Below are 23,999 nucleotides of genomic sequence, written 5' to 3'. Positions count from 1 at the left end.
TGAGCACATCCCACTCTCAGAACTGCCTGCTCACCGCTGTCTTCCCAGCACCAGCACAGAGCCTGGTGTGGATGGAGTAGGCGGGAGAGAATACCAGTCAAGAGCAGGGGTTGGACCCAGGTTCAAACCCCAGCCCTGGTGTGTCTGAGCTGTATGACTTTGGGTGGGAGTCTTCCCCTCCTGTGGCTCTGCGTGTTAAGTGGGGGCAGCGGCAGAGCCTCACCCGTCTGGTTCTGGGAGGCGGCAGGAGCTAACATACATGCCCAGTGCTTAGCGACAGTACCTTAAACTTGTGGATGAAAAATTAACCAGTCGATCTAAGAAAGAAACGGAAATTTTATTAGAGCCAATTTGAGGATGATAACCCAGGATGAGCATCTCAGAAAGCTCTGAGAAACGTTCCGCCTGTTAGCAGACCAGGCACAGTTATGTAAGGTTTTTTTAAGACAGAGGGCTGTACATCAAATGACATATTATTGACAGTTTACATAATCCAGATCTAAGCATCATCGCGGTGGGTCATGTGACCCCTTACAAGATCAGGAAGGGGTGTTATCTTTTAAGGAGTTGCCTGGATGCTGGAAGAACGTTGCTCTTTATGGTTGAGCAGGTATTCCTGCCGATGGGGGAGGTTTGGTCGATGCATAAATGCAGATACACAATGCACAGTGTGGGGAGAGAGGAGGCCAAAAGGCAGAGAAGAATTTTATATGTTTAGGTTTATCCTGTCTTGCCATTAGATATGAATTTTATTTCACAAACCTAACAGGTCCTCGAGCCATGTTAGCAGACTGACTCACTACAAACGCCTCCCAGTTCCTCTCCCAAGATTTCTCTTGCTGCCCCCACCCCCAGGCTTCCCTTGCACATCGAGGGCCCCAGGGCATGCTCTTGCCCCAGCTCCCACCCCCTCATCCGCCTTGGAGGAAGCTGGGTCTGTGCTGGGCATCCTGCCATTGTGGATTCAGAACAAAGCTTCTGCCTTGTCTCAGCCCCAGCTGCCAGGGGGCCCCGCCCACCCTCCCCAGGGGGGCCTTGAATTGTCATTCCAGGGGGCCAGGGTAAACAAGGACTCTTGCTCCCAAATCAGCTCAGGGATGCCAGGGACTCCACCATCACACTGTTCCTGCTCAGTTGTAAATACTTCTGAGAAATAACACAAAATACAGTGGAGAGCCATGGAAGGTTTTGAGCAGGCAAGGACTGTGATGGAACAACAAATGTTTTTTGATAATGGCCCTTCAGTTTGGTCTGGATCCTACGTGGAGGAGAAATTGAAGGGGCTTGGGACAGGAGGCAGGGAGACAAGGGAAGAACTGTTTTTGTGGCCCATTGAGCAGATGACAGTGGGGCCCGTGTCTTGGGCGTGGTGCAGAGTAGCATCACTTGTACTGATTTGGGGTAACAAGTTATCCCCAAACATTATGGCTTAGAGCAATGAATATAAATTATCTCAGTTTCTGTGGATCAGGCATTTGGGAGTGGTTGAGTGGAATAGTTCTGACTCAGGGTCTCTCATGAGGTTGCAATCAAATGTCAGCCAGGGCTGCAGTCATATAAAGGCTTGACTGTGGCTGGCAGGTCCACTTCTAAGATGAGTCATTCACGTGGCTGTCGGCAGGAGACCTCAGTTCCTTTGCCATGTGGGCCCTTCCACAGGGCTCCTTGAGTGTACTTATGGCATGGTAGTTGGTTTCCACCAGAGTGAGTGATTCAAGAGAGCAAGAAGCCACAATGTCCTTTTTGATCCAATTTCAAAAGTCACATTCATTTCTCTAATATCTTCATTTATTAATTCAAAATTATTGTCATTTTTCTGATGTCTTATTGGTTACAAGTCAACCCTATTCAATGTGGGCCCTCCCACCTTGACTACATAAGGGCAGGCACCAGGAGGAGGGGATCATGGAGGTCAGTTGAGATCATTGAGGTCACCTCTGAGGCTGGCTACCACATCAGCTTGTTCAGTGAGTGAGTGAGGACACAGCCTGGGGCCATGCAGAATGAGTCTGGGAGCTTCCTGCTCCAGGCTGGATCTCTTCAGCTACACTTCTGAATCCTTCCTGACACAGTACTATACAATCCTGGCCCACAGCAGGCACTTGGCAAATGCTTGTCTCTGTGACAGCTGGAGGCTTCTTCCTCTGGTCCCCACTGCAGACAAGGAGAAGGCCTGGGCTCCTGGGTCTGGTAGGTAAAGCTCTGGTTCTCTGATGTTTCCAAGCCCACTCCCCATGACCTCTCCAGCTATATGAGGCCACCCCTGCTCCCTGTGCCTGATGGAGCCTTCCAGTACCTAGGCCTCCTTCTGCCCCCTCCTGACTGCCACAACCCTCATGTGCCCCCTCTCTCCCTCTCCAAACACTGCCAGCATCCCAGTGGGTAGATTCTGGCTCAGCAGTACCTGTTGCCTGGGCTGGGCACTTCTCTTTATATGTTTAAACTTTCTTTGGTGGAAGAACCCTTGTCCATGCTTCTTATGCTGGAGCCCGATATCAAATAAGCCAAAGCAGAGTTGCCCTAGATGAACCAGGAACCCCGCACACCTCTGCCAAGTTTCCCAGGTGAAAACCATAGATCTTGTTCAACCCTTTTACACATAGAAAACTAAAGCCCAAAGAGATGGCCTTAGTCCACTAGGCTGCTATAACAAAATGCCATAGACTGGGTGGCTTATAAACAATGGAAATTTATTGCTCACAGTTCTGGAGGCTGGAAGCCTGAGATCAGGGTGCAGGCATGGTCGGGTGAGGGCCCTCTTCTGGGTCACAGGCTTCATTTATAAGGGCTTCATTTATAAGAGCATTAATCCTATTCTTGAAGGCTCCACTCTCACGACCTCTTCACCTAATTACCTCCCAAAGGCCCCACCTCCCAATACTATCACCTTGGGCATTAGGTCTCAACATATGAATTTTAGGGAGACACCAATGTTCGGACCATAGCAGCGATCTTGCACAAAGAGGGAGCAGCAGGGCGAGGTCTTCATCTCCTAATTCTTGCGATTCTGCTGTTCCTTGCTCCCCACTCTGTTGTGAAGAACAGAGCCAGAGTGTGAGGTTATAGGGGTGTGTGGGGTCCGGCCCAGGTTCACAGGGGGTGTCTGCCGGATTTTCCCCAGCTCAGTCAGCAAGACATTTTTTTCTTCAGGGGAAAGGCATTATAGATTTTTCGCCAAGGGAAGTCTAGAAAGATCTGTGGTAAGAGGCTTTTATGTGTGTTTAAAGCTTTCTGCTTTTGAGTGTCTCTTGGCACCTGTGAGAGGGGGAGTAGGATGGTGTATTAGTCCAGGTCCTCTGAGAAGCAAGCACCAAGATGGGATTAAAAGTGCAAGGATTTTATGAGGGCAAACATTTGTGAGAGAAAATGGGAAGGGGGCTAGGAAGGCTAGGAGAGCCCATCAGACTGTGATGCAAGTGGAGGAGAGAGGGAAGGAAGTTTGGCGGGAAACATTCTTGACCACACAGCTGACAGCAAGGAAGCCAATCAGAAGAGTCCATGTCTCCCAGGACTGGGCCTGCCTTGGTATCCCTGCTATACTGGGGAATTGGCTAGGAGGAGCCTGAGGGAAGTCTAGTCTCAGCATAAACATGGCGATGGATTTCAGAGTGTCACGGCGGGGCCCTTGTTCGGTATTGCATCCTGTAATCGGAGGCCTGTGGGACATGTTCTATGGCCACCCCAGATGGCATGGTGACTCCCATTTTACAGGCAGAATTCCAGAAAAATTCCAGGGTCTGCCTGAAGTCACAAAGCAGGATGAGAGTCTTCACCTCTCGACTCTCATCCCAAGCTCCTTCCTGTGTGACATAAGTCCGCAGTCCAGAGGTGGTTGATGGATTCTTAGTGCATCTGGACTTAGCATCCCAGTAGGTAAGCAGGGCTGTGTGCTTCAGGGTCAAGAGCTACCTGTCCCTAGATTTGTAATGAGATCACCACCTCAGCAGAGGTTGTTCAGGAAAATCCTCAGGGCCACCGTTTATCTGGCAGGGTATTATGGACTTCACAGAAACGTCTCACACCGAATTTAATTGACTTTAATTCATCATAAAGAAAGAAAGTGATTCTGTACTTTTGAAGTAGGAAAGTTAAAAGTTCATGAAATCAGAGGCTTGGAATCTCTGCTCCAAGCCAGGCTGTTGGGCTGTGAGGGACATTTCATTCTCCCCTCTTACAGGATTGCGTTAAAACTCCAACATGACAGGAATTCCAATGGTCAGGACTCTGCGCTTCCACTGCAGGGGGGCACAGGTTTGATCCCTGGTCAGGGAACTAAGATCCAGCCTCTCTACTCTGAATCCAGAGGAACAGAGTAGACTGTTTGCAAAAAAGGACTTGGACCCTCTCAAGAGGTCTCAACCTCAACTTCTTCCACTTGGGATGTGAAATGCTGGTCCTGCCATATCCAAATCTGAATATTGAAAGAATAATTTTAAAAGGAGGATCCAAAATTATATTTCCTCAACTATGAACAAAAAAAAAATGCATAGAAAGAAGGAAATATACCACAATACCTAAGTGTTGACTTGATTACTGCTTGAGGATAATATTGTAGATGGACCGTATTTATTTTCCTTTTTCCACAAATGAGTATGTAGTTTTAAAAATACATTTCTTAGGGTGCCAGTTCTGACTAAGATAGAGTAAACATAGTCTGTCCTTCCCACTGAATGCAAATAAAAACTCTGGGCAGAATGCAGGAAGCAGCTCTCTGAGGACTCTGAAAAAGAAATGGTAGCATGTGGACTGGGAAAGGGAACCAGAACTTGGAGTATAAACAATCTGGTGGCGAGTCTCCTGTTTTGCTTTTTGCTCCTGTATCTGCTGGCCTGGTCTCAGAGGCAGCGTGACTCCTGGAACTGTGCAGTGGACATGGAAAGAAAGAATTCCAAGAGCAGCCCTGTCTTTCTGGTCTAAGGAGTAGGAAGGAAGGCCTCTTCAGGACAGAAAGAGTGAGGGAAATCTCTTTTTTTGTTGTTCTTTTCTCATATAGTCCTGTCCCCGGGCAAGCCTCTTACTGAGGTTGAAACTGGGCAGCAGAAGTAGCAGTAGCAGTGGAAGCTGGGAAAGCCCCTAAAACTCGGAGGGGAATCCTTTTGTCTGACCAAAAGAACTGTGGCTTGAAAGGTGTGTGTGCTGGGGAGGAATCCCCTTGCTTTTTTCTCTCTGTTCGTCCTGTCACCTGGTCCTAAAGCAGAACCGGTCACAGAATGTATGCAGGAGAGCAGGGAGACTAAAAGCCCTGATTTCTAGCTGGAGGACCAGGGAAAGGGTGGTCTTGAAAACTGGGGAGTGTGGGAGAAACTGTGGAGAGGAGGAAGCTTGAGAAATGGATACCATAGGCTCACGTGTATGGATCTGACCCTAAACATTACTCCAATGACTTTGAGAATGAAACTACTATGCAGACCACCCAGATTTCAGACTGGGACCTGGGTGGCACAAGCTTAGGGCAGATTTGACTTACGTTGCAAAAGTTTCAAAACTGATAATTGAACTATGGCCCTGTTAAAAAAAATTCAACTGCGTAAACTTAAAAAATCTTATTGGCTTTATTCAGTGATTCATGAATTGAGAAGTATCCAATCTAGCAAACATAAAGAGCTCTGAGGAGCTGTACAAAGTGAAAGACTTTTATAGGCAAAAGGGAGCAGAAACAAGGAAGTTATTCTAGGCAGAAAATAGCATTGGTTATTGCAAGGTTACTTTCCTTTAGGGGATGTCAGGGGTCTATCAGGCAGATTACCTAGCTAGTGCTGATCAGGTGATTCCTGTTTGACTGGTTTAATATTCCATTTCTGGGTTAGCTGAAACTAGTTAAGTCTCAGTTTGGTGATGTGGGGCTTAGCATAAGTGACTCCATTTGGGGCCTGTTGTCTTGTTTTTAACAGACCACAGGAGGCAGACCAGAACTGATCCTAAATGGATCAAATGCCTCCTAAAACAAAGACTCAACATTTTCCATAGGATTTAACCAAGACCTAGAGTCTCACAATATAATATTCAAAATGCCCAGGATACAATCCAAAATTACTCTGCATACAAAGAACCAAGAAAGTCTAAACACTGAGATGACCCAAATGTTGGACTTATCAGAAAAAGACCTTAGAAATGAAAAGATAGAAAGTCTCAACAGAGAAATAGAAGATATAGAAAATAACCAAATTAAAAATTTTAAACTAAGAAACTACATTAATGAAAATTTGAAAATATATTGGATGGCCTTAGTAGCAGAATGGCAGAGGAAATTCAGCGAACTTGGAGTCAGATCCGTAGAAATTATCTGTAGTGAGCAGAACGTCCACCTCTGCCAAATGCCCTGTTCCCTGGAACATGTGACCGTTACTTTACATGATAAAAGAGAGTCTGCAGATGTAACTGACGTTATGGACTTTAAAATCCAGACTATCTAGATTATTGGGTGGGCCTAGTCTAATCACATGAATCCTTAAAAGCAGAGATTTTTCTTTGGCTGGATTCGGAGGTGCAGCAGAAGGAAAAGTCAGAGGTATTCAAAGCTTGAGAGGGACTCAACCCACTTTTTTTGGAGGGGCCACATGGAAGGCATTAAAAGGAATGTGGGCAGCTTCTAGGAGAACAGACTAGACCCCAGCTGATAGTAAGGAAGTGAGGTCTTTTTCAACTACAAGGAACTGAATTCAGTCAACAATCTCAATAAGCTTGGAAGCAGAATCTTCCCCAGAGCCTCCAGTAAAAAACACACATGATTTCAGCCTTAGGAAATGCCTTGATTTTGGCCTTGTGAGACCCTAAGCAGAAGACTCAGTCAAGCCCAGCCAGACTTCTGACCTATAGAAATTGTGAAGTAATAAATAGGTGCTGTTTTAAGCCACTAAGTTTGTGGTAATTTGTCATAGCAGCAAGAGAAAACTAATACATTTCCCAATATGAATAGCAGTGAGAAGTAGTAAGATATTAATTTAAGTGGATTATGAAAAGTTATATGTATATTATAATCTCTAGTGCAACCTCTAACAGAAACTATACAGAATTAAAGTGGAATACTTAAAAATATTAATAATTCAAAAGAAGGCAGGAAAAGGGAAATAAAGGAATGAAAAACAGAAAGGACAAATAGAAAACAATAAAATGGTAGACTTAAATCCAAATATCAATATTTTGGGCATAAACACACCAATTAAGAGACAAATTGGATGTATTAAAAAAGACCCAACTACATGCTGTCTACAGGAAACACACTTTAGGTTAAAAACAAATGGATATAAAAAGATGTATCACGTAAACACTACTTAAAACAAAGCTGGAGTGGTTATATTAATGTCAGACAAAATAGACTTCAAAAAATTAAGAAGGATAAAGAGACAGTGCATATTGATAAAAGGGTCAATTCACCATGAAGACATAACAATCCTAGGTATGTATGCACCTAAAAACAAGGCTTCAAAATACATGAAACAAAAAATAATAGAATTGAAAGGAGATGTACACAAATCCACAATTTTCGTTGGATACTTCAACATTCCTCTCTTAGTAATCAATAGAACAAGGAAAAAGAAAACCAGGAAGAGTGTAAAAGAATTGAAACCACCATCAATCAACTGGTCCTAATTGACATTTATTGAACACTCTATCCAAAATAACCTTTTTTTCCCCCAAGTGCATATGAAACATTCACCAAGACAGACCATATCCTACATCATTAAGTAAACATTAACAAATTTAGAAGAAATGAAATCATATAACATATGTTCTCTGACCTTGATGGAATTAAACTAGAAACCAATAACAGAGAGATGGTTGTAAAATTTCCAAATACTTAGAAGTTAAACTATACATTTCTAAATAATACATGGATTAAGGAGGACATTACAAGGGAAATTAGAAAATGTTTTGAAATGGACAAAAATGAAAATGCAGTATATAAAACTTTGTGGGATGCAGGTCTCAAATCAATAATCTAAGTTTCCACCTTAGGAAATTAGAAAAAAGAGCAAAATAAACTCAAAGCAAGCAGAACTATGGAAATAATAAAGAGCAGAAATCAATGAAATAGAAAAGGGAAGAACAGTAGAGAAAATTAAAGACACAAGGTAGGTAATTCTTTAAAAAGATTTTTTAAATTGATAAACCTCTAGCCAGACTAACAAAGAAATAGAGAAGACAAATAATCAGTGTGGAGAATGGAAATGTGATGTCACTATAGACCCTGAAGTTAATAAGGATATTAAGGGAATACTATAAACAATTCCACATGCATAAATTTGACAATTAGATGAAATGGACCTATTCCTCGAAAATTACAAACTACCAAAACTCACCAAAGATGAATAGATAATTTGATTAATCCTTTAACTATTAATGGAATTGAATTCTTTGTTAAATCCTTCTGAAAAAGAAATCTCCAGGCCCAAATAGTTTCACTGCTGAAGTCCAGCAAACATTCAAAGAAGAAATAACACCAATTCACATATCTCTTCCAGAAAATAGAAGAGAGAATACTTTCCAACTCTTCCTTAACCTAATAAAGGGCAACTACAAAAAGGCCTATAGCTAACATCATAGTTAATGGTAAAAGACTGAACACCTTCTAAGATTAGGTATAAGGTAAGACTTACTATAAAAGCTACAGTAATCAAGATAGTGTGGTATCGGTAAAGAGAAAGACACGTATCAAACAGAATGAAGAGTATGCAAAGGTGCAAAGGCAGCTCAATGCACAAAGGACAGCCTTCAACAAATGGAGTTGAAACCATTAGACATCCACATGAAAAAATATGAACCTCAAACTAAACCTCACACCTTATACAAAAGGATCATGGAAATAAGTGAAAATTTTAAACTCTCAAACATTAGAGAAAATCTTTGTGATATTAGGTTAGGCAAAGTGTTCTCAGACGTGACACCAAAACAACTATCCATAAAAGGAAAAACTGGTAAGTAGCACTTCATCAAAATTTAAAACTTTTGCTCTGAAAAATACACTTTTAAGAGAAATGAAAAGACAAGCTAGACTGGGGAAAAATATTTACAAATCCATATCTAATAAAGGACTTGTATCCAGAATATACAAAGAATTCTCAATATTCAATAGTGAGAAAACAACTCAATTTAAAAATGGGTAAAAAAGTTGAATAGACACTTCACCAAAGAGGGAATGTGGAAGGCAATTAAACACACAAAAAGATGCTTAGGGCTTCCCTGGTGGCGCAGTGGTTGAGAGTCCACCTGCTGATGCAGGGGACACGGGTTTGTGCCCCGGTCTGGGAAGATCCCACACGTCGCGGAGCGGCTGGGCCCGTGAGCCATGGCCGCTGAGCCTGCGCGTCCGGAGCCTGTGCTCCGCAACGGGAGAGGCCACAACAGTGAGAGGGCCGTGTACCGCAAAAAAAAAAAAAAAAAAAAAAGATGCTTAACATCATGAGAGAAATGCAAATTAAAACTGCAATAAGCTAATACCACACACCTATCAGAATGGCTGAAATAAAAAATATTGGCAGTTCCAAATACTGGCGAGAAATTGGATCTCTCATAGTGGAAGGCAAAATGATATTGCCACTCTGGAAATCTGGTAGTTTCTAAAAGTTAAACATAACCTTTACCATACGACTGAGCAATCCCACTCATAAACTTATGTTCACATAAAAACCTATACACAAATATTTGTAGCAGTTTTATTCAAAATCGCCCAAAACTGGAAACAACCCAAATATCCTTCAACGGGTGAAGGTAAAACAAACTGTAGCACATCCAACAATGGAATACCACTTAGCCATAAAAAGCAACATGTGTGAATCTCAAAGACAGACAGAAAGTAGCCAGTCTCTAGATGTGACATCCTCTATGATTCTATGTATGTGGCAATGTGGAAAAGGCAAATCTATAGGGGATGGAGAAGAGATAGGTGTTTGCCAGAGGTTGGTGTGGGGCAAAGGTGTGACTGCCAAGGGGCAGCGTAAGGGAATTCTTTGGTTGATGGAACTGCCCTGTGTCCTGATTGTGGAGGTAGTTACACGAATGTGTTAAAACACAGAGAACTTTACACAGGAGAAAGTTAATTTTATGGTATGTTAATTAAAATTTTTTAAAAACTGAAAAAAAAGATATTCAAATAAATTTCTCTTTAAAAATGTTTTCAAAGAAATTTTCCACCTGGGTTTCTTCCTGATGGGTTTCTTCTCCTTTGGGGGGGCTCTGCCATACCAGCCCTGGTGTTTGTGGTTCTGTTTATTCATCTGTAAAATGAGATCAGTCTTGAGTAGCGATTTTCCTTCTCCCCCAACCCTAAAATTACACCCCTGGGCAGGCCCTTTGTGGAAGTGAGGGTGGGGCAGGTTTGGAGAAAAGGAGCATTTGGCCTCCAGTGGGCTCTGACCCACGAGCAGTTGTGCTCTTGACTGGCCCATGTACTGTTTGTCTGAAAATCTCTAGATTAGAATAGCTGCTCTTGACCCAGATCCACACATACCTCGGGGGTTTGAACAATCCTGGATTTCAGGGCCTACTGGTAGGGCCCACTCATTTATCCCTTTGGCACATACCCCACTGGACCCCAGCGGTCAGCCAGACCAGGGCACTGGCTCTAATGATCAGCAATCTAAACAAGGCCCTTTGGGGAAGCTGGAAGTGTGCTCCTTGTTCTAGGAGTCCCAGATTGCACATGGATTAAACATTGTCCTTAATCCAATGGGAAGTCTGAAAAGGCTTTGAGGTCTAGGCCTCCTTAAAGGCAGGGTCTGAAAGGACCGAAACCATTTTTCTCCCACACAGGATGACTTTTTGGAAGAGCACTTTCTAAGCAATAAAGGGCTGTGCGCAGGCGGGGAGCTGCTGTTGTGAAGACGACTTGCTGACCCGGGGCAGCAGGGCCAGAGTATCATTCGTGATGAGAGCTGCCAGTTACACCAAGCACCAAGCACCTACCATGTGCCAGGCACCGTGCTAAGGAAGCACTGAATCTTCACGACAACCTTGTGAGGAAAGGGCTGTCATCGCCTGGACGAGGAAACTGAGGCTCCAAGAGGCCCCACATCACACAGGCAGGAGGTGACAAGGCTGGGTTCCGGTCCACAGCTCCAGCCTTCTGAGCTGAGGCCTGTGAGAGAAACCTCTGAGCCTGATGTCAAGCCTGCTCTCCACACGTGCCCCGAGATACCAGCTTTCATCAAAGGCTGGTAGGGGATCTTGCCACGTACAACAGCGCTCAAAAAGAAATGTTTTTTAAGAAATTTTATACAATGGAATGGTTCCTTTGAAAACTATCTTATGCGTAAGTCCAATCTAGAAGACCAGGGTTGAAGGTGGAAGCAGGGTTGGCTTGGGGCCCCCAGGGCTCCTGGAGTACCGCTTGAAGGCTACTCATCCAGTAGGTTGGCACTTACTGTGAGAAGCATGGGAGGTGCCATGATGCTTAAGGCCGGCTTCGTGTTCAAAAGAATGAGGCGGGATTGTGGCAGACCCATTCCTGGGTTGGTCGGTCGTGGGGAGGGCTGCAGAATACCAAACTTGCCATATGCGCAGGGTGCTGGTCCATTTGGTTCACTCTTCCCTCTGGTCAGCAGCCATGAGCTGTCACTCACAGGGTAGGAAACTTATCTTCACCATCTTACATTTAATAAGCTGAATCTTTAAAGTTATGAATTATAAGATTAAGAGCTGCAGTACCCTTCCTTTTTACTTGCCCTTAAAAAAGGCATCATCTGGTTTTTCTGTATCAGTGAAAGTAGAATGTTTTAAGTACAGATCTTGGTGTAGGATCAATGGCAGATCTGTACTGACCCTGGGGCAGGGGCTGGTGGAATGGCTCACAGTGGAATCATCAGACGGACCTCCTTCTCATAGATGTCAGGGATCACTCCCATGGGGGAGGTGACCATGTGCACAGTGTTCTTGCCAAACAGCTGGAACTCATAGTGGATGAGCTGCTCCCAAAAGCCATTGTTGGGCCGGATGATGGGCCGGCATGACTTGGTCCATGTGTGGGCATCCAGCAGGGACATGGCGTGGTATTTCATGAGATAGGCAAGGCAGAGGGCAGCCGAGCGGCTCACGCCGGCGGCACAGTGCAACAGGGTGCGGCCCTGCTTCAACTCCACGCTGTGGATGTGGTCTGCAATGGGGTCGAAGAAGTCACAGAGACGTGACGTGGGTGTGTCAGCCACAGGCACCTGCACATAGTGGATGTCCTCATATAAGGTGTTCACCACCTCCACTGAGACGTTGATGACTGTGGTGATGTGGTTGCTGGAGAGCATGAGCTTGTTGTTGGCTGCTACCCCGTTGCTGATATACAGGCTGCTGGTGATCTGTGAGAGGCCGCTGACCGAGGGCTGCCGGAGCTGAACCGGGAAGGCACACGGAGATGCTGTCATCGGGCTGGTGGCTCAGCGGCCAGTGAGACATAGATGCTGCATCTTCCTGCTAGGCTGTGTCTGTAGAAAACTGCAAGGAGGGAGAAGGGACAAATGAGGAGCCAAAGTTCTGTCCCCCCACTTAACATAATTCAGTGGCTGCCCACTGTCACAATGAGATGGAGCCCCTAAGCTTGGCTGTCAAGGCCATTTGTGGCCCAGCTCCTGTCCACCTCTTCAGCCTCCTGTTAACCTTTCCTGCGTCCTGAAGGGCCTTGGCTGGGCTGAGCCACTTACAGTTCCGTATGGAGGGTGGTCCTCTCTGGCCCAGGGCCTTTCCTGCTCTCATCCTAGAACCCCCTTTCCTTACAAGCCTGTCAGGTCCTAATCTGTTCCATTCAGCTGTTGAGCATTGGGATCTTAGCCAAGGGTCACTTCCTCAGGGAAATCTTCCAGAACTACTCCCCTCCCCCATATTTGATCAAGTTCCAGCTCCAGGCAGGCCCTATGTGCCCTGCTTCCTAACATTTCCTGAAGAAGTGCTTTTGCCGTGATCTGTCTGTGAGTTCTCTTGGGATATCACTGTATCTATCTTCACTCCTACTATGTCACCAGTGCCCAGCTGCGTGTCCCCACAAGTAGGTGCTTAAAAATATTTGCTGAGTGAAGAAATGACTCCAACAACCACAACTCTGCCTCCTGAGAGGTTTTCTGGAAAAGATGAGGTCTCTGGCCATGTTTCTCTAGAACTTTGGGGAGGAGCTGGGTGGAGGTGCGGGTGGTTCTTAGGCTGCTGGAGAGGAAGGCCAAAGGCTGCATCGACAAATCCTACCTGCCAGTACCCCAGAGTCCAATGCAATAGGCTCACCCCAGGTAGGGCAGATGGGGTTGGTTTGTTCTAGAAGTCTTGTGAGGGTAGGGGAAAAGCCCCACCCCCAACTTCACCCAGTTGGAAGCCTAAATGCTAAGGAATGTTCCAGATCCTCATCATCTGAAAACCCAGAGAGAAGTGGACTGAGGGCCCCCAAAACTAGTACCTAGTGGGCAACAGGAATAGGAGAGACTGCTGTTCATCACAGGGACAAAAACTGTGCAGAGGAGATACTGCTCTGCAAGGTGAGGGTAGTAATGAGAGGAAAGTCATTTTCATGGTAGTCAAGAAATATTTATCAGGTACTGTAGTGGGTGCTGGGGATACTGAAATGTACAAGTCAGCCATGCCCCCCCCCTCAGAGCTCAAAGTCTAGTGGGAGAGACAGACATTAAATAGGCGATTATGGGTGCAACAGAGTTGGAAAATAGGGATAACAGTGCCTCCTTATAAAAATCTTCTGAGAATTAAATGAGGTAACCAGGGTAAAGTGTTTAACAACAGGGCCTGGCACATTTATCTACAAATGATAACTACTGTTGCTGTTGTTAGGAAAGTTAAAATGCAGGGCATTATGGGAATGAAGAATAATGGTATTTATTTCAGGCTGGGGCTACGGAGTTGCGAAGATCGCCTGAAGAAATGACACAAAGATCTGAAGAACGTTTAGCGTGAGGGAGAGGGAGAAGGAGAAAGAGCGACTCGGCAGCATCTCAGTTTCACCATTTTATAGCGTACAAAGCCTTTGGTTCGATCTCCAAAACAGCATAACGAGCCGGTGTCTGGAGTTAATATCTCCATTTTACACGCGGGGAAGGTGAGGCGGAGTGGGGAAAAGGACCTGTCTAGGGGTCACAAAGCAAGGTTCAAAAGCCGGTCTTTCTGGTCTCATTATGTGTGGGGAAAGTGGGTAAAAACCGCGGAGTTTTCGTTAATACTGGGTTATAAACGTGGAACAAAGTCCAAGGGTTGACGGGAGAAAGGGGCCGCTTCCAGGGGTGAGTCAGGTAGGTTTCCTGGGGAGTTGGCGTTGGAATGGGCTTCTTCGCCCGCTCAGTGTCAAGACCTCGGTGTCTTACCTCTCTCTCGAGGGCGGGAGGGCAGGTTAGTTCAGGAAACAACCTTGGGCAAGGGTCTCCAGGTGAGAGAAGACCGGTCACGACCCAGGAGCCACAATCCCCGCCGGCCCGGTGCTCCAGTTTCCATAGCAATGGTCCCTCGTCCCGGGGAGGAATGGGCCGTGCTGGGTCTCCGGAGAAACCCAGGCCTCGTCTCCCCGTCCCGGAGCTGCCCCGCCCGGATTCACCCGGTTACCCGCCCTGCGATCACGCGGGGACTACAGCAGTCCTAGTCAAGAAGTAGGGTCTGCTCTGTGCGCTGCACCCGGCAGCCTGTCCCCAGCCAGTTTCCATGGCAACGCTCCGGGCCGCACCACGGCAGCCGCCGAGGGACAATCCTGCCGCGTCCGCAGCCTTCGGGGCTTTGCGCACAAGGCCCGCCCCCAACCCCCCACCCCGGTCCCGCCTTCCTCTCGCGTCTCCCGGGCAACGCGCGGTGTTCAGCTCCTCGCGTCTGCGCAGAGGCTCGCTCCGCGTCTGCGCCCCTCACAGATCTTGGTTACCGACCGGGTTCCCGTTCCCGAGTCGCTCCCTAAGGTGGAAGGAGAGAATCCTGCAGTTAGCCAGCAGGCCAGGCCCTCCGTCACATGGAACCCATTGCTTGTGCGGTGGCACCCCCGGGCGACCACCAGTTCTGGCACCAGCCCGGCCTCGGCCTTCTTCCGGCGCAGCCGGAAGGCTCGGTAGCCGCGCCGACAGATCTGCTTCCTGCGGCCGCGGACCGCTCAGTCGCCGGTGCTCTTCAGGTGCGGCCCGGGGGCCCAGAGCGTTAGTCAGAGCCCGGGCCCCCGGGGGGAGCCGAACTCCCTCAGACCCCTGCTCCCTAAGCCGGCCGCGGGGACCTTGGCCCTGGCTCTTCAGAGCCTCGGGCCCCTCAGAGCCCAGCCCTTTCTTAGACCCCGGGAGAGTCTGAGTTTCCCGGCCCAGCGCCTCGCCCGCCGTGGAGCCCGAACGCCCTCAGTCCAGACTCCAAAGGAGTCTGGAATTCCCACCTCCAACCCACGTATCCTCCGAAACGCCGCGGACCCGGCTCTCTAGTGTACCAGGTTTGACGTCGTGTATCCCGAGGGTCCCTAGCGCCCTCTGGGCCGAGCCTTGAACTTCCTTAGAGCCTGATGAGGCACAGGTCCCCTCAGGCCTGACACCCCCTCCTCAGCCTCTACTTTCCGCAGTGGCCCAGGGAAAGCCCCCAGTTCCCTCAGCCGGGCCCCAATCCCCACAGACCCCAGTTTCCCCTCCCCTCCTCCATTTCACAGCCCCCTCACAGCATCCTCCAGGCTCCCACAGAGACCTTGCTTTGGAAAGCAATTTGGTTCAAAATGATCATTACTTATTACTTGAAAGGGAATATTTCCATAAAACTGCCTTTTCCCCTCTTCCCAGGAATTAATGGTAAATTTGGTGCACCACTGAGTGGGTGAAGACTGTTTCATGTGTCTTTAAGTATTTTAGGTCTTTTTTGTTTGTTTTTATAACGGAATTTGGGAGACTTTTGTGAGCGTCTTGATCTCTAAACTAACCTTTTCCAACACCTCATGTCTTTGCTTTTAGAAAAAACGTAAATGGGAGATAAGGGGTGTTTATTTCTACTAGTTTGTAAATGTAAAAACATTCATAAAACCACAGTTCCAAACTGGCTGAAAATGAATTAGGAAAAATTTTAATCCTTCAAAATGTTTTATCCTTTAAAAATTGTCCTATCAAAATATACACTTATAGAAAAATCAGGCAAGCAAAATGAATGGCTAGAGACAATCACTATTACCGTGTTGGTGTATATTGTTCCAGATCTATTCATATATATGTACTGCAACATGCTTACACATTTTTTTTGCGGGGGCTTGGGGAGGTATATGTCACAAAACAGTTTACTATTTTGTAATCTTTTTTCCCCCACCCAATACACTTTGGATGTCTGTTTTACTCATAACTGCATAATATTTTATTGTATGACCTAACCACAATTTATTCATTTGCTTCCCTATTGTATATATAGGTAGTTTCCAAATTTTAGGAAGAAAATATTATGAATAATTATTTTTAAGTGGGAAAAGATATGTAGTTGCAAAACCACTTCACAGTGTCACCAAATTATCAAAAAGTGAAAACTTAAGGCCTGGTATTATCCATTTTTGACCAATTCCTCATTTTGACCAAATTGTTATCTCTAGTTTGGCCTGGAGCACCTGGCTCCATTCCATCACACTCCATCCCATCCCAACTTGACCTCTCACCCTCCAGAGTCTCCTCAAGTCCTTGTCCACCCCAAACTTCCTTCACTTTTCCAGACTTTTCCCAAACCCTTTTCCCTTAGAATTCCCCCATCAACCAACCTAACCTCTGTCCAAACACTTTATTCTTTTTTCCTGTTTCCCCTGACCTCCCCCACCCAGATCCCCCTTATACCTAGGCTTGAGCAGTGCCCCCCCCCCCAACCCCCCTCAGATTCATCCCTCTGACTTTGCTTCTTTCATCTAAGATCCTCGCCTCCCATTTCAAACTGTGTTTTCTTAAGATGACTGCTCCTGTGAACAGTTCTGAATCCCTGTTGACACTTCTCTTGTGGATTACTTTGACCTTTCTACATCCTTCTCAGGATGGTTTTTCCCTCTCAGCATCCAAGAAACACCCATTTAGCGCACATTTCCTACAAGAAGAAACCTAGGCCTACTCCCTTGCTCCTCTGACAACTATGACAGGGTGGTGCCTCTCCCAAGAAACTTGGGGAAGCCTCAGCCACTACCCCAGGATCCCATCAGATCAGGTCCTGTCCTAGCCCTGGCCTAGCCATCAAGCCTGTACCACCTTGTCCTCCCTCTCCAGCTTAATGAATTACAGTGAAGCAGCAGTGAAAAAATTTTTACCCAAGAGCCACTTATCTCGGGTGATTATTCGTGACAACCTCAGTGCACAATGAATCTATGAGATGGAGGTAAAGTTGTCACAAGCTTTTGCATTAGAGGGTGTTAGTGGCTTGATCCATGTTCATTTCACTCTCCCCAAAACCTTGCGGGGAGATCACAGATCTTAGAGGTTATAGGAAGCCATCAAAGTACTCTAATACAAGCCCATTTTACAGAGGAGGCAGTTGAGACTCAGGGTTACTGATTTGCCCAAGGTGTCACAGCTGTTCCTGAGCTGAGGGAACCAAGGAAGACTCCATGTCTCTTGTCTCTGGTGGCATTTTTTTTCCCTCAAAGTACATTAGCTTTCTATTTAGGGACTCCCTGAATGGATTCCTACTATCTCCCATAAAAAGAAGTCTTGGCTCTTAGAGCTTGAAGTGGCATTGACACCATTTGGTCATTTTTTTCCTTCAGGGATTATCCCTCACTTTCCACATGAGAACTGAGGCTCTTCTACTTTTTGTTTATGGACAAGAAGGGTTTGACCTGCTTACCCAGAAGCCCTCAGAAGAAGAGGGAAACCGCAGCAGCATCAACCCACAGACTCTGATTAATTCATTAAATACATCTTTGGGGCCTGCTTGGGACAGGCACTGTTTTGGGCACTAGGAAGAGGCTAGTGAACATGATGGACTCTGAGAATGTACTCGTTTCTTCCAGCGGAGCAGGCAGCCCAGAGTTGAGCTGCTGTCCCCTTCTTGACTCTGTTGAACCTCCCTCCATGTTCCAGGACCAAATCTGGATGGCGCATGGGATTCTGATATTGAAAACAGTGGGAAAGATGTAAGAGATGGTGTCAGATCCTCTTAAGGGTCACAGAGACCAAAAGAAGACTGGAGGCCTGGGTGTTTCTCCCTCTGCTAAATTTCCAGTGGCGTGGTGTAGTGGAAATAGGGTGGACTTGGACATGGGCAGGCCAGCTCTGTGTGAACTTGGGGAGTCACTTTTCCTCCAGGACTCTTCTCATTTGTAAAACAGGATCTATTGGGATCCTCTCAGTTGCAGGTGACACAAACTGAACTTGAACTCGTTCAAGCAAAATAGAGAATGATGATTTTACATAATCAAGGGTAGATAGGGCAGGGTCACCAATGTTTGGGATGAGTGATGTCAGGGACTCCAATGCCATTGGATGTGTCTTCCACTCTCCCTATCAGCTCCCCTTCTGCTTCTTTCTGCATGTTGGCATCGTTTTCAGGCTGGCTGTCCCTGGGGAGCATGGCCACAGGAAACCCTGGCCTGTAGCCCAGAAAGGAAATGGAGTGCTTCCATTGTTGGTCAAGTTAGACAAATCCTGGAGAAGGACTCCAGTTGGCTCAAGTTGGGTCACGGGCCCATCCATGCCCCAGTCACTGTGGTCAGGTAGTGTAGGCTACTCTGACTGGCCCAGGATGGGTTGGGGGCCAACCCCTATAACCAGTGGGTTTGGAGATATTGCACCTCTGGTAAGTGGGGTGAGGATCTGTGAGATATAACTGGAAACTCTCGAGTTGGCTTTATATGTGCCATCCTCCAGCCACCCAGAAGTTCTCCTTTTGAAGCTGTATTGAACCCTTACATGTTTTGGGTACACAATGTCCATTATGTATTATTACCTCATTTAATAGTTCACCAAACTGAGGCTCAGAGATGGAGTAACTTCACTAAGGGGTGTCATTGTGGACTTGCAAACCCAGGTCTGACTGACCATGGTGCAGGATGTTCTCCCTAAGGACAGGGACTGTCTTCTCTGTAGACCCAGTGACTTGCTGCGGGCCCAGCTTGTAGGAACTCAGTAGATTTGAGAGGCTTGAGTGGCAGCGTGACAGTCTTTCTCTCTCCCCCGCAAAGTGCTCCCAGCTTGGCTAGCCACTGGCTTCTCAGGGCCTCCAGGAGGGCAGCTGAGATCTAGTGTCTTGGAATCCTCTGAGCAATGCTCTGAGAACAGTGCATGATGGCCGGTATCCCTTTATCTATGGCCACAGTTCTCAACCAGGATGGCTTTGCTCCTCAGGGACTCTGGCACTGTCTGGAGGCCTTTTTGGTAGCACAAGTGAGAGTGGGATGGTGCTACTGGCATTTAGTAGGTGGAGGCCAGGGACGCTAATGCTGCTAAATATCTTACAATGCACAGGCCAGCCCCCTGCCACAAAGAATTACCTGGCCCCATGTCAGTAGTACCAAGGTCAAGAGACCCTGATCCATAGTAAAAGTGCTATCACTCTGTGCCTTGCTTAGAAATATCTGGGCATGTGTCCCATCTTCCTGACTAATGTTGTAGTTGCTGTGAAGACCTGCAGCTGATTTTTCATAGTATCCTCTCCACAGCTACCTCATTGGAATAAGTAAATGAATAAGACAAAGGATATGCCTTCCAAAAGCTAGCAGTCTTGTTGGGGACAGGATAGAAATGGTAGAATAGAATAAATAAGTAGAGTTCAGTGTGACATAGGGGGTGTCACCAACAATATGTGGGGGGCACCAAGTGAGTAATAGGGACTGGGTGATACGAGTTAAGGAAGGGGGTTTACAAGATGCACCCTTTCTCCTCCTCCCCTCCCCTCTCTTTCTCACCACTCTTCAAATAGAGATGTTAGGTCAAAATCAGGCTCTGAGGCTGCAGACTGTCAGAAGGTACCATGAGTACCAGAAGGTACTCAATGCCCTCACTTTAAAATAGGGAAACAGAGGCTCCCTGTGAGCCAAGTTATTGATGAAATATTGGGTTCAGCTGGCTCCTTTTCCACCCTCCTATCAGGAGCACAGGTGCCTCTCTTACTGTGAAGTAGCTTCTTCATCCTAAACTCACCTTTGTTTTTTGTAAGACAAGAGCTTCAGACAAGACCAAGAAAAAGATGGGCCACTTGTATGACAACCTGAAAAAAAAATTCATGACAGACCAGCTCAGAAAGCTGGGGCACTTGGCGACGGGAATCCATGAACGTCTGGCAGTACCTGGATAGCATCCGAGTGTACAAGGAGCCTAACAAGAAAGACCAACCACCCTAGTCAAGGCAGAGTGATCTGCCCTGGGGCCATGACGACACTAGGCTGATGGGAGAAGAGCTGGAAGGGAGCCAGTCTATACCACTGTAGAACAACAATAAATGAGACTAGTGGACAGTGGAGCACAAAACCCCTCAGCAATTCTAATATTTCTTGCCCTGTCCCATCCCCTCTTTTCTGGTGAAGGTGATTCTCATAGTCCTGTAGCTGCCCAAGTGGAAATGGCTGAATCGAACCAGCTTCCAAGGTTAAGGTATGACCTTTGGTACCCACATGTCTGGTACAATGCCAGGCCAGGTGCACTGGGACAGTGGTACCTTGGATGAGAAGGGCTCGGTAATGCCGCTGCCTGGCATTCCAGTGGTAAGGAGTCAGGGTGGGGCATCAGGCAGACCCGGGTTAAAGGCTATTTCTGCCATCCATCAGCTGTTTGACTTTGTAACCTCTCTGAGCCTCTGTTTCCTTATCCTAAAGAATGGGGAAGTAGTGCGGGAACCTACCTCCAAGAACTGGCATGAGGATGTGGAGCGCCTGTCCCGGGGCAGTGGCTCTCATCACGATGCCTGCAGTTAGCTTCCAGCCTTGTCAGTCCCCACTTCCTGGCCTGCCTGCTGTCCCAGCTGTGCCCCGACAGCCCACGACATGCCTTTACTTGCTCAGGCTCCTCATCTAGAATGCCTCTTCAGCCCCTCAGGTCTCTCAGGAAGCTCTCTGCATCCTTCAAGCCTTATCTCAATGCCATCACCCCCACCCCACAAGCTTCTCTGACTGTCTTCTGCCTCCTGCCTGCCCCTCCCCCACCCTGCCCAAGCCACATGGGTTCCCCTCCACTCTGAACTTGGCTTACCTGTGGTGGCTTCATCTGCCTTCCGTAGTAGATGTTTGGGTATTTGTCCCAGCCCTTGATTAGACTGTACATTCTTTGACAGTGGGGGCCAAGGATCCCCCAAGATTTAGTTCAGGCCTCTTCTGTGCCATTTCCCCTACCCAGCCCCACCAGAAAAGGCTGTTCCTTCCTGTGCCAACACATCTGTCTGCACTGAGCATGCAGTTGGCCATTTCTTGTTGCTCCCTGTCTCCCTGACCACATTGTGAATGTCTCGATGGCCAGGATGCTGACTCGTTCATCTCCGCAACCACAATGCCCAGTAACATTGAATAGTTACTCTATGTTTTTTGAATAAATGTTCATTCCTTTGTTTAATTACAGCTTCAGCACAGTGCACAGAGTAAGGGCCTGGTACATATTTTTTTAAGTTAACCAAGTCCTCTCACTTTACAGATGAGGAAACTGAGGCCCAGAGAGGTGACCTGACTTGCCTGAGGTCATGCAGCAAGTTAGTGGCAGAGAACTAGAAGCAGGTTTCCCGACTGCCGAGGAGTGGTCATTCTGCATCACCACAGTTGCTAGGTAAGGACCTCAGTCCTCTTGGTGGCTTTCAGAAGCCCTCTTCATTCGTCCTCGTCCTCATCCTCATCCAGGTGTGGGGAACCGGATGTCAATGATGCTTTTATTTTCCCTTTTTTTTTTTGGCCCACTGCATGGCATGTGGGATCTTATTAGTTCCCCAACCAGGGATCAAACCCACATCCCCCTGCACTGGAAGTGCCAGATTCTTAACCACTGGACCGCCGGGGAAGTCCCCTATTTTCTCTTTTAATGGTCTTCTTTTGAAAACATGATACTTTTCAGTGGGAGCCCAAATAGTCTTTTTCTAGGTTTTTGTCTGTTTTCTTGGCTGAACACAACTGATTAGAATAATTGACTTTAAATATTTAAATTTTATTATACAAGCAATATGACCACATTTGCCCAAAACAAAAATTCTTCTATTAGATCAACCATTGCTAGCATTTTGATGTGTTTCTTATATTTTGTGTATTCATTTCATTTCAACAACAGTCTTTTTCCTTGGCACTGTACCTAGAGAAGGGGAAAGGAAGGCTTTGGGGATCCTGGTGTCTTCAGAAGGCCCACAGAGCAGCCCTAGCCCCTCTTTTCTCCAGAGTGTCCCCAGGAATTCTCCACCTACTAGATCTTTCCTAATGCAGCCTCTCTGAGACTCACCCCAGTCTAGCCTCTGGCCACATGCACCCTTCTTCCCTGGATGGCTGGCCTTGGCAGAGGGTCTTTGCATCCTCATGCTGTGGCCCAACGGACTGGGGGACCCCTGGGAGTGGGGCAGGTGGGGGAGTTGGCATGTCAACCTAATAAGTTACTTTATAAGCCACTAACTCATCTCAGACTGTGTGGACTTAGTCTTCCCATTTTTGCATGAAAAAAACCAGAGGATGTTGTATTTAAGTAAGGAACAAGAAGTGATGAAATTCTGGAGAAACCGCCTAATTGTTGAGAGAAAAAAAAATAAAAGGGAAGGAAAATCAGTGAAGGAAGAATGGAGGAGTATTGGATGGGAAGATATTATCTGAGAAATAGAATCCTGAAGCTAAGGAGGGCCTTAGGGATTCTTTAGTCCAGAGGACACACACACACACACACACACACACACACACACACACACACACACACGGAACTCTTAGTTCAAATGAAGTCTCACCTGGAAGCCCATTCCAGTAAAACCACTGACATAGTCACATTTATTGAGCACTCATATTCCAGGCACAAGGCTCAGCTCTTTGCAGACATGAGTCATTGATTCCTCCAACAACAAAGTAAGTAATTTTCTTAGCCCATTTTATAGATGAGAAAACTGAGGCTCAGAGAGCAAGAATTCCACCTAAGATTGGGCAGCTAGTAAGTGACAAAGCCCACCTCAAGCTGTCTCATCCAAAGACCATCTCCTAAGTGCCATGTGATAAGCTCCCAATCTTTATCACTCTAGTTGGAAGTGCGAGGCTAGGGACCCTGAGCCCTCGGGAGCATCGAGCATGGAGTTCACAGATGGTGATTGTGGAGCCTCAGCTGTGTTGTCAGCTACCTGAGGTTAGGTGTTTCACAGAGAGCTGGACTAAACTCCAGGTCCCCCTTCTACCGGTAGCTAAGGGGAACTTGTCACTCCATTCTGTGATGGACAGTCTGTTAGGGAGAGTTAGGCTGCGTTAGCTGTGGATGAGGCACATGCCCACCCAGGAAGTGGAAGAACAGAAACACAGGAGTCCTGACCATTGCCCATTAGCTATGTAAAGAGGTTTTCAGTTTTGTCCTCAGGAAACCTTTGTGAATATCCTTTGTGTCGAAGAAACCGTGCTGATGGCAGGGGGCAGATGAATGATGCTCTTTAATGGGATTGAGTTGTTTTGGGTGTACCTTTAATTCTTGATGAAGACACATTTTCCTTCCCTCCTCCCTTTCACCACATGCACGTCACTCCTTTAGGGTACTTTGAAAAGCCTTCCCAGTTTAAAAATCTTGCTAGGTGCCACAGTGGACCTAGTTCCTTCTCCAGAGTTCTCCATGACCTGGAACAAAGGGAGGGAACTTCTGTTTACCGAGCACCCTGTTACACGCAAGGCATTTTATATCCTACCTCATTCAGTCCTCACAATTGCTACTCTCAGGTATCACGCCCACTTTTAAGGTGAGGAAACGAGGCACAGAGAGGCTAAGGAACTTACTTGGAGTCTCTAGGTTTGAACCAGGGTGTGAGATGCATAAGGCGTTACTCTTTTCCACACCACCCGGCCCCAGTGATGCTTGGCTTCATTGCAAGGCACGCCCTCATTTCAGCCATTGTCGGTCTGCAGGAACTGCTCTGTGAGGGATGCCCATTCATGGCCCTGGGCCCTAACTTTCCTCCTAGGCTACCACTGTTGGCCATGTGGTCAGTGA

At 46.8% G+C, this 23,999-nt stretch overlaps 3 protein-coding genes across 7 annotated transcripts in view; 2 read left to right on the top strand and 1 right to left on the bottom strand.

Annotated features, from left to right (window-relative positions):
• Nucleotides 1-5,528: 5,528 nt before the first annotated feature.
• On the bottom strand, nucleotides 5,529-14,616 carry DUSP18 (dual specificity phosphatase 18). The gene is made up of 2 exons (XM_032654498.1): nucleotides 14,280-14,616; nucleotides 5,529-12,420 (listed from the first exon to the last, which is right to left on the bottom strand). Exon 2 carries the CDS (start codon nucleotides 12,348-12,350, stop codon nucleotides 11,784-11,786), a length of 567 nt encoding a protein of 188 aa, XP_032510389.1. The 5' UTR covers nucleotides 12,351-12,420; nucleotides 14,280-14,616; the 3' UTR covers nucleotides 5,529-11,783.
• Nucleotides 11,084-23,999, top strand: part of OSBP2 (oxysterol binding protein 2) — a 163,959-nt gene continuing 151,043 nt past the window's right edge. Inside the window, exons 1-2 of one of the 5 annotated variants that reach the window (XM_032654492.1) lie at nucleotides 11,132-11,153; nucleotides 21,492-21,620. In XM_032654492.1, coding sequence (XP_032510383.1) covers nucleotides 21,538-21,620 — 83 coding nt within the window. In that variant the 5' untranslated portion in view covers nucleotides 11,132-11,153; nucleotides 21,492-21,537. Of the gene's footprint in view, nucleotides 11,154-13,828; nucleotides 14,018-14,916; nucleotides 15,065-21,491; nucleotides 21,621-23,999 lie in introns of those variants that run through there. The other 4 variants (XM_032654491.1, XM_032654493.1, XM_032654495.1 and 1 more) reach the window with 4 other exon arrangements.
• C14H5orf52 (chromosome 14 C5orf52 homolog) lies at nucleotides 12,935-20,212 on the top strand. The gene is given in 5 exon segments (XM_032654060.1): nucleotides 12,935-12,967; nucleotides 14,466-15,064; nucleotides 17,142-17,255; nucleotides 20,034-20,124; nucleotides 20,126-20,212. Coding segments are annotated over 5 exon segments (924 nt in total).

Source organism: Phocoena sinus, chromosome 14, assembly GCF_008692025.1.
Source record: "Phocoena sinus isolate mPhoSin1 chromosome 14, mPhoSin1.pri, whole genome shotgun sequence".
NCBI lineage: Eukaryota > Metazoa > Chordata > Mammalia > Artiodactyla > Phocoenidae > Phocoena > Phocoena sinus.
This window is presented reverse-complemented; position numbering and strand designations above follow the sequence as displayed.